This window comes from Protopterus annectens, chromosome 3.part1 (assembly GCF_019279795.1).
Source record: "Protopterus annectens isolate FY-2018-M chromosome 3.part1, PAN1.0, whole genome shotgun sequence".
In the NCBI taxonomy this organism is placed as follows: Eukaryota; Metazoa; Chordata; order Ceratodontiformes; family Protopteridae; genus Protopterus; species Protopterus annectens.
The window spans coordinates 1074874043-1074884221 of record NC_056732.1 but is presented as its reverse complement, the minus strand read 5'-3'; the positions used below and the strand labels follow the sequence as shown (position 1 = coordinate 1074884221).

Below are 10179 nucleotides of genomic sequence, written 5' to 3'. Positions count from 1 at the left end.
GCGGGGGTTTCCTGCCGTTATTCCGCTTATCCGGTAGAGTCCAAACACACCTACCTACTAGTTTTTTCGAGAATTCTAATAATACGGAAGGACCTAGTAACCTACTTCCGCTTCCTCATTTGCCCCGTTAAGTAATTCTGGGTAATTCCAAGTGATAGGAGTAACTTTTTTTTAAGAATGATAGAATTGTTCACCGTGGTGCGAGTTAAGTACAGTAACATAATAGCACGCAGAGAAAAAAGCGAATTTCACACCGTCCTCTACTCGTAGCTCTCAGCCTTTTATCGCCAAAATGAGGAACACTAGGCCTCATAATGTGGAACACATGCTAATGGCTTACTAACAACTTCAACTAGGAAGGTCATAGAATGGTTAAAATATGCCGGTTTCACTTATAAAGAAGATGTTTTAATGAACCACTATGATTAATTTCTATTTACAATGGATTTCACTTAAAAAATCCTAACAATGAATGTGTGACAGAGTTTCAATGTGGAACCTTGAGGAACGTGAACTTTTTAAGACCCCAAATGAGACACGTTCCTCATAACGAGGTACACTTGAGAGGTATGCAGCGCTAAATCGAAACTCCAAAGTAATTATTAGCCTCGCTATAGCAGCGATTCTGTGGTAAACAAGAACATTCGTAGTGAAGTCAGACAGGAAATTACTTTTTGTCACTAACATCTTCCATCATTATCATGCGTGTTAGTGTAGATGTCAGTAAAATAATCGCCTCTGCTATATAATTACAAAAACGCTTCAGGTTATATTAGGGAGTAATATAACTCCAAAACAGAGAGCACACTTCCGTAAGTCGTTACAAAACACAAAGATAGGCACATTATGCAACAACCAGTAAGCGCTCCTTTATTTGGAGACGGACTGTCATACTCTGCAGCTCTCTGTCCCATGTGTTGTCCAGCTTCGTGATGAATTAATAGCGGCTTGTGCATTTCTACAGTGATTTGTTTGTACTTCTATGAGCCAGTAAATGTTCAGCATTGCACTATGTCGGGAATCCGCACTGTCATCTGTCTGTTGAGAAATGACCTCCGCCTGCATGATAACGAGGTATTTGTTAAGGAAACAAAACTATGACGTTCCTGTTGTGTACAAACACAAGCTGTAATTTACTAAAGCTGGTGGTGGAGGCAGAGTGGGTTCAGATTTACTTAGTTTACCAATTTCGTATCACAGGAAGTAATGTTAGGTAACTGCTCCCGGCGTGGCAGCGGTCTGCAAGGTCAAGGTACAACGTTGCCTAATCAGTTATGTGACTGTTTTGAGATATGACACTTAGAGGCGGTCGTCGTTGCAAACATAGATTTTTGCCACTGTTACGTTTCAGGTGTTTCTAGCCAAGTCAGACTTATGTGTGTGTGGGTTAAGCAGCAAAGCATTCTGGCTGTACAGTTTAACCAAAAATGGAATAGACGGGATGGTGGATTGCACCAGCGGCATACATAGCTCTCAACCTTCCATCACTAAAATGAGGAACACAAACCCTCATAATGTGCAACACATTATTAACTGCTTACTAACAACTTCATCTGGAATGGTCATAGGATGATTAAAATATGCTGGCTTTCTGTCTTTACGTATAAAAAAGATAATTTAATTAATTAACATGATTCACTTCCAGTTACTGTAGATACCGATTAAAAAACTCCTAACGCAGTTTGTGTGCCAGACCCCTTCAATGTGCAACTTCGAGGAATATGAAGTAAGACCAGTACACTTGAGTGGTATGGGCATACATTCTAATAACCTTTCTTGCTTCAGCACATAACCTTTGACATACCTCAGTTAAGTGGCGTTGTCTGACGCCATACCTCTCAACTGTCGAGATTTTCATAGAATGTCGAGAGTTTTGTCTCGCCCTTTTGGTCTGTTCGACTGTTCCTCATAAAATTTCTGGTTTTGTGGCATATCAGTGGGATGATTTGAGGATTAAAGCCACTAAACAATGACACACATCTTTAAATCCTTTAGAAAATATATTTTAAAACATATCCCGTTTAAAATATGACCCTATTTTGGGCTATTGCCCCCCCACCCCCCGGTTGGTCGGGCTTTGCTCAGATTTCTTGCACTAAGGGTTTGAGAGGTATGACGCCAGGTATGCGTTCATTGTTAAGCAATAACTGCGTGGCATGGGTCTCTCTCTTCAACGTCAATCTCCCGAGTTATGGTAATATGAATAAAGGATAACAATTCTGGCAAAGACCTCAAATTATCATTTCAAAATGTTGGTACTGTTAATTTTGAATGGCTCAAAATAATGTACAGTTTCAAGAGGGATGGAACAAAAGTTTTAGAACAAATTGGGGATGACCCCCCCCCCCCCCCCCATAATCTGGACTATTGGGAGGTAAAAGCTGATGCACTACATTTTTTGAGTCATCAAAGAATGCATTTGACTTTCCATTTTTTCCACCTGCCTCCAGTGTTTGAAGCAGAACAGTTTCTATATCAGGCCTGTGTACTGGTGTGAGAGCATACCATAAGAACTGTCAGGTCATAAACATATCTTAGTGTTAAACACAGTTCCAGCATTTACATCTGGGACAGTAAAGTGGCTCAGTGGTTAAGGCATTTGCCTCAAGAGTTTGGTGCTCAAGCCTAAAGTGTCACTATCTGCGTATAGTTTGTATCCCCACCCAGTTACCTGTATGGGGGGGTTTCTCTAAGTACTTTGGTGACTGACATTTTAAGGATTTGGTATTCAAGCCTAGCCTGTGGTTACTGTTTGTTTGCAGTTTGCATGCTTTCCCCTGTGCCTGCATGTTTTTTTTTCTAAGTATTTCAGTTTCCTACACTTCCCAGAAACATGCTTGCTGATTGTCTACTCTAAACTACCCATATGTGTGTGCATGTATGTGTGTATGTGTGTATATATATATAGTTCCAAATAGTAGTAGGAGCAACAGGTCTTTTAAAAAAGAATTTACAGTCGTATTTAGATATGTTAGTAATGTCCGTGGTGGTACAGCAGTTAGAGTTGTCGCCTCATAGCTAACTGTACTACTCCCTTGGAATACTGTATCGGGCAGGTGTTGTTGTTGAGTGAATCAGCATGGTTGTTTGTGAATGGCATACAGGCATATGTTAATATAGGGAAATACCAAACAGACAGCACCTTAACAGCACTACGTTCTTTGGGGGTTATTATTACAGACAGAACAATCCTGCCACTGAATGAACTAATATAGTCTATAATTATTTCAGTCTGGCTGGATTAATACATACATATATGCATACAAATGTTTCAAGCACGGGCATTAATGCCCTTCTAGCTTGCCAATATGCCAAAACACTTGTTCCCATAATAAATGTCCAGACTGTTCTTAAAAATATCTAAACTAGTACTTGCTTTAATGTAATTTGGTAGTCTGTTCCAAGCATCAGCTACTCTGTCAGAGAACCAATTAGTACACTTCTCATTCCTATAGAATCTTCTACATAGGTTATCTGACGATTCTGTAGTACTTTTTGATAACCCCAAACATTCCCAGAGGTAGTTGTCCCTAAATGCCCTATATACCTGAATAAGATCTCCTCTTAAATATCTGTAAGAGACACTGTACAAGTTCAGATATTTTAGTCTTTCATAATAACTTAGATTTTCACATCCATGGATGCCCTTAGTATATTTCCGCTGTACTCTTTCCAGTTTATTCATGCTTGTTTTCCTATAGGGTTTCCATATTGTTATTCCATACTCAAGTTTGGGTCTAATGTAACTAACAAACAATGACTTTATGTTTGATTTCCTAGATTTTATAAATCTTTTTATACAACCTATAGTTCTATAACTATCATTAGCCAATTGGTTGATATGATTAGAAAAACTCATAGCTGAATCTACCCATATACCCAGATCCTTAAATGAGTCTACAGTTTCAATCACTAAGTGCTGTATTAAATATTCACCTTTCAGTTTATGTATCCCAAATCTCATATGCTTAGTTTTTGATGTATTTATCAACATATTATTCTCCTGTGCCCAAATGATCAGTTTAGTCAAATTATTTTGCAGACATGCCTTATCTGCAACACTTGTAATCAGTTTACCCAATTTCAGGTCGTCAGCATATAGACTGTAGAACACCTCAGATGAAAAAGTAAGGTCTGGAAGATACAATCTAAACAAGTAAGGGCCTAGTACAGAGCCCTGTGGGACACCTTGACTGTAACCAAGGATTTCACCTGTCCAGTTGGTGTGTAATACTTGCCATGTCCTATTTGTAAGCCATGCAGCTATCCATCTTATCGACAGTACATCAATACCTAGTTGTAGTAATTTATTGATCAGTGTTTTTTTCATGACCCTGTCAAATGCTGAAGTTAAATCTATGTAAATCACATCACAGCACAATTTGCATTCGTAGCTGTAATTATATTGTTATAGAACATCATGTTACAGGTGGTAATAGATCTATTCTCAACATATGCATGCTGATATATGGTTTCAAGTCCCAACCTATCCAGTTCTGAAAATAACTTATCCAGTATTACCTTCTTCCACAACATGAAAGTAGACTTAAGGGTCTATATGCTTCTGGGTTTGTCCTACTCCTCTTTCCCTTAATGACATGTTTAATAAGTGCATGTCTCCAGTCTTGAGGAATCTCCCCATATTTATATGACCTAGTGAATCATAGATGTAATGGCAGTGTAAGTTCTTGCTTAAGTGTTCTCAGGTCATTGTTACTTATTCCATCTTCTCCCTGCGTTTTGTTTGGATCTAGTTTGCACAGTTCTTTTTCAATATAATCTATTTTGATTCCAGTATCTGAGGTTATCTGGATGTCACTAGGGCAATTTACCACCCTTTTGTGGAGGCAAACTGTTTTGCATAATATTTTGTAAATATATCTATAATCTGTTGTGTCTGGGAATAAATTTTAGAATCTGCACACAGTTTATCAAGTTGTGTATCTTTACTCCTTCCACATCTTATGTATCTATAAAAAGGTTTCCTATCATGCTAAATATCTTTATATATATTTTTTGTTCAATTTTTTCTTGATCTTGTCTAACACTATGCTTAATCTGTTTGTCCAGCTCATTTATTTCAGTTTTCAAAGTTGTAGTTCGACCTCTCTTCCATTTCTTATATTTTTTGTCTCTCACCTTAATCAGGTATCTTGTTCTTATGGAAATATACCCCCCTGATGATGCGTGCCTAGCTCCTGATGTTAAACATTTTTTTTGTCTTTTTACACTCAAACAATTTATCTTTCAAAACTTTCCACATTCCATCTGCAGTTTTTCCACTGAACACCTCACTCCAATTAGTTTTATATAGTAACTGTTTTGCTTCCCCTAATCTGTAATTAACTTTCTGTACATTTGGTTTAGATTTCAGTTTGGCAGAATTATCTAGCAACAAATTAACCTTTATGACCCCATGATCACTGCACATCAATGGTGGTAAAACTTGACTTGAAGTTACAGTAACTTCTTTGGGAACACAAACAATATCTAGTTCTAGTATATTCCGTCCCCTGGTAGTTTTTTTTACAATCTCAAGCATTTGTTGTTCCTGAATCTACTCTGTGAATAATTTCTTTACTAACGTTGTTGAATCAATATTATTCTAGTCTGTTTCTGGTAAATTTAAGTCCGTATCTAATATTATTCTTCCCTCCTGTGCTTCATGTAAGAAATGTATGAATTCCTCTAGGTCATCTGTACTTGACTTTGGCAGTATGTACACTCCAACAATTGTTATATGTTCCAGGGTTGTCCTTATTGTCACAGTTACACAATCTATAGTATTGGTGTTATCACTGAACATGTAATGGCTTGTTTTCAGTGGAGACCCATGGATAAAAGCTCCAGAAAACTGCAGAACAGATTAAGACCATCCATTAAAATAAATAGTGTCTATACTGGTTTTAAGAAAGGAGATGCATAAGATATTAAAATGAAATATACAAGTAGCAAAGAAAAACAATGCTGAACATACACTTGAATGTATAAAGCATTCAGAAAGTACATTTATTTATTGATAAATGGTAGAGTAATTCAAAAGTTATGCAAGCTTTTTTGGAAACCTATAACGTCAAATGATGAACTTGAAACAGCATTGCCTTAGGCTCAAATATAGACATGTTAGTGGAATGAAAAATACTGAAAATAACTGAATATGTTAAGTAAGTGAATATTTAATTTCCTGCATTTTGTTAAACTCATTCAAATGAACTGAGTTTAAGGTGTTTGCATATTAACATATGTACAAATATCCAATGCACATGGACTAGGATTTAGTTATCTGTCAATATATTTTATTTACGTTGAAAGCCCTTCACTGCATAACAAGCTGCATTTTAGAGGATGAAAGGATGCTTGTGTAGATAATGGGAATTTCACATACGAAGAAGGTACTTAGAAAAGTTAAATTGGAAGAGAATTTCTAACAGTAGTATACTTGCCGAGAACACTGTAGCAGATAGACACTGCTGTTTCTGAGAAATGTACTTATTTATTTGTGAATGGAATAGAGGTCTAGTGTTGATGTAGAAAATTCAACAGAGGACTGTTTTGTCATTACTCATCTGGGATTAAAAAGCATTGTTTGTTAATTGGACGTAGGGCTTCTTTTATTGGAGAAATTCCTCAAACAAACAAACAAAAAATAGTTTTTTTAAGCACTAGATGTGTGATTTATTTTCCCCAGAGGAAGGCTGCAGATATTTTTTTGCATGTTTAGTAGTGCAATGTGAAACCAGAGCTCTCATTACTATATCCTGTACTGTACTTTGCCACATTTGCCTAGCAAATTGCTGAGAAACAGTCACTGAAAGAATAAAGTGGCATTTGTTTCAATGAGGGAGTAATACTTTAAATTTCTCTTTAATTATTGTAAAAGGCATTTTGTGAAAGGAGCCATAGATGTCTACAAAGACATACTGTAACCACAGCTGTGGAGGAGATATTTCTGGAACGTATCTTTTTTTAACATTCTTGTTCATGGGTCTCTCAGTTGAACATTTATCCATACAAACACACTGAGTTGTGTGAAGTCACCATAACTGTAATCATTAAACCTGAGTGTTTTCAGGTCTTTTCAGGCTTGTTGGCTGTTGGTGAAGCACCCTCCAAGAGGAAAAAACGCTGAGAGAAGAAGGGAGCCACTTTTGAGATTTTAAGTATTTTTTCTCTGTTTATTTGCTAAGTTTTTCTGCATAGCTGCCTAGCTTGAGCATTTTCTGGCTTGTTAAACTTGATTTCTGTATTAGTAGCTGTATTTAGAGCACAACCAAAAGCTGTTTGCTGAATTTCCTGTTTGCACTTAATTTTAAATCGTTTTTCTTAAAACTTGCATATTTTCTGTCCTTGACCTAGCACTCTTGTGTGGGGTCATTTACTGCACTATTATAACTTGATATTACTTGTGAACCTCTGCTATCTCTGTAAAAACAAAACAAAAAAAAATCTTGCTTTTTCCCACTTTTCTGAGAGTTAAAAAGTTCAGTTACAGGCTTGCTGTTCCTGAACTGTTTGAAAGTTTCTGTGAGGCCATTTTGCTTGGGCTGAGGGAGGGTCTCTGTGTTCATCAGTGGCAGTGACTAACATTGAGCAGCTTCCCTGCCCCGTGGAGGTGGTTACTGACTTGAAACTGTAGTTTTATTGGCCACTAGGGGTCATTTCCATAACTCCTTCATCTTCCTCTCTTAAAACCTAGTTGCCTCGTGGTTTGAGCGTCTTTTCAGGCTTGCTGGCTGTTGGTGAAGCACCCTCAAGAGGAAAAAGCTGAGAGAAGAAGGGAGCCACTTTTGAGATTTTAAGTATTTTTCTCTGTTTATTTGCTAAGTTTTTCTGCATAGCTGCCTAGCTTGAGCATTTTCTGGCTTGTTAAACTTGATTTCTGTATTAGTAGCTGTATTTAGAGCACAACCAAAAGCTGTTTGCTGAATTTCCTGTTTGCACTTAATTTTAAATCGTTTTTCTTAAAACTTGCATATTTTCTGTCCTTGACCTAGCACTCTTGTGTGGGGTCATTTACTGCACTGTTATAACTTGATATTACTTGTGAACCTCTGCTATCTCTGTAAAAACAAAACAAAAAAAAAATCTTGCTTTTTCCCACTTTTCTGAGAGTTAAAAGTTCAGTTACAGGCTTGCTGTTCCTGAACTGTTTGAAAGTTTCTGTGAGGCCATTTTGCTTGGGCTGCAGGAGGCTCTCTGTGTTCATCAGTGGCACTGACTAACATTGCGCAGCTTCACTGCCCCCCGTGGAGGTGGTTACTGACTTGAAACTGTAGTTTTATTGGCCACTAGGGTTCATTTCCATAACTCCTTCATCTTCCTCTCTTAAAACCTAGTTGCCTCGTGGTTTGAGCATCTTTTCAGGCTTGTTGGCTGTTGGTGAAGCACCCTTCAAGAGGAAAAAACGCTGAGAGAAGAAGGGAGCCACTTTTGAGATTTTAAGTATTTTTTCTGTGTTTATTTGCTAAGTTTTTCTGCATAGCTGCCTAGCTTGAGCATTTTCTGGCTTGTTAAACTTGATTTCTGTATTAGTAGCTGTATTTAGAGCACAACCAAAAGCTGTTTGCTGAATTTCCTGTTTGCACTTAATTTTAAATCGTTTTTTTCTTAAAACTTGCATATTTTCTGTCCTTGACCTAGCACTCTTGTGTGGGGTCATTTACTGCACTGTTATAACTTGATATTACTTGTGAACCTCTGCTATCTCTGTAAAAACAAAACAAAAAAAAAAATCTTGCTTTTTCCCACTTTTCTGAGAGTTAAAAAGTTCAGTTACAGGCTTGCTGTTCCTGAACTGTTTGAAAGTTTCTGTGAGGCCATTTTGCTTGGGCTGAGGAGGGTCTCTGTGTTCATCAGTGGCAGTGACTAACATTGAGCAGCTTCCCTGCCCCGTGGAGGTGGTTACTGACTTGAAACTGTAGTTTTATTGGCCACTAGGGGTCATTTCCATAACTCCTTCATCTTCCTCTCTTAAAACCTAGTTGCCTCGTGGTTTGAGCGTCTTTTCAGGCTTGTTGGCTGTTGGTGAAGCACCCTCCAAGAGGAAAAACGCTGAGAGAAGAAGGGAGCCACTTTTGAGATTTTAAGTATTTTTCTCTGTTTATTTGCTAAGTTTTTCTGCATAGCTGCCTAGCTTGAGCATTTTCTGGCTTGTTAAACTTGATTTCTGTATTAGTAGCTGTATTTAGAGCACAACCAAAAGCTGTTTGCTGAATTTCCTGTTTGCACTTAATTTGAAATCGTTTTTCTTAAAACTTGCATATTTTCTGTCCTTGACCTAGCACTCTTGTGTGGGGTCATTTACTGCACTGTTATAACTTGATATTACTTGTGAACCTCTGCTATCTCTGTAAAAAACAAAAACAAAAAAAAATCTTGCTTTTTTCCCACTTTTCTGAGAGTTAAAAAAGTTCAGTTACAGGCTTGCTGTTCCTGAACTGTTTGAAAGTTTCTGTGAGGCCATTTTTGCTTGGGCTGCGGGAGGGTCTCTGTGTTCATCAGTGGCAGTGACTAACATTGAGCAGCTTCCCTGCCCCCCGTGGAGGTTGTTACTGACTTGAAACTGTAGTTTTATTGGCCACTAGGGGTCATTTCCATAACTCCTTCATCTTCCTCTCTTAAAACCTAGTTGCCTCGTGGTTTGAGCGTCTTTTCAGGCTTGTTGGCTGTTGGTGAAGCACCCTCCAAGAGGAAAAAACGCTGAGAGAAGAAGGGAGCCACTTTTGAGATTTTAAGTATTTTTTCTCTGTTTATTTGCTAAGTTTTTCTGCATAGCTGCCTAGCTTGAGCATTTTCTGGCTTGTTAAACTTGATTTCTGTATTAGTAGCTGTATTTAGAGCACAACCAAAAGCTGTTTGCTGAATTTCCTGTTTGCACTTAATTTTAAATCGTTTTTTTCTTAAAACTTGCATATTTTCTGTCCTTGACCTAGCACTCTTGTGTGGGGTCATTTACTGCACTGTTATAACTTGATATTACTTGTGAACCTCTGCTATCTCTGTAAAAAACAAAACAAAACAAAAAAAATCTTGCTTTTTCCCACTTTTCTGAGAGTTAAAAAAGTTCAGTTACAGGCTTGCTGTTCCTGAACTGTTTGAAAGTTTCTGTGAGGCCATTTTGCTTGGGCTGAAGGAGGGTCTCTGTGTTCATCAGTGGCAGTGACTAACATTGAGCAGCTT

General features: G+C 37.7%; 1 protein-coding gene across 1 annotated transcript in view; it reads left to right on the top strand.

The window, feature by feature from the left end:
• The first annotated feature begins 676 nt into the window (after positions 1-676).
• LOC122798356 (cryptochrome DASH-like) overlaps positions 677-10179 on the top strand; it is an 807604-nt gene continuing 798101 nt past the window's right edge. The window contains exon 1 of the mRNA XM_044067208.1: positions 677-1074. Within this exon, the coding sequence (XP_043923143.1) occupies positions 1012-1074 (63 nt within the window). The 5' untranslated portion in view covers positions 677-1011. The remainder of the gene's footprint in view (positions 1075-10179) is intronic.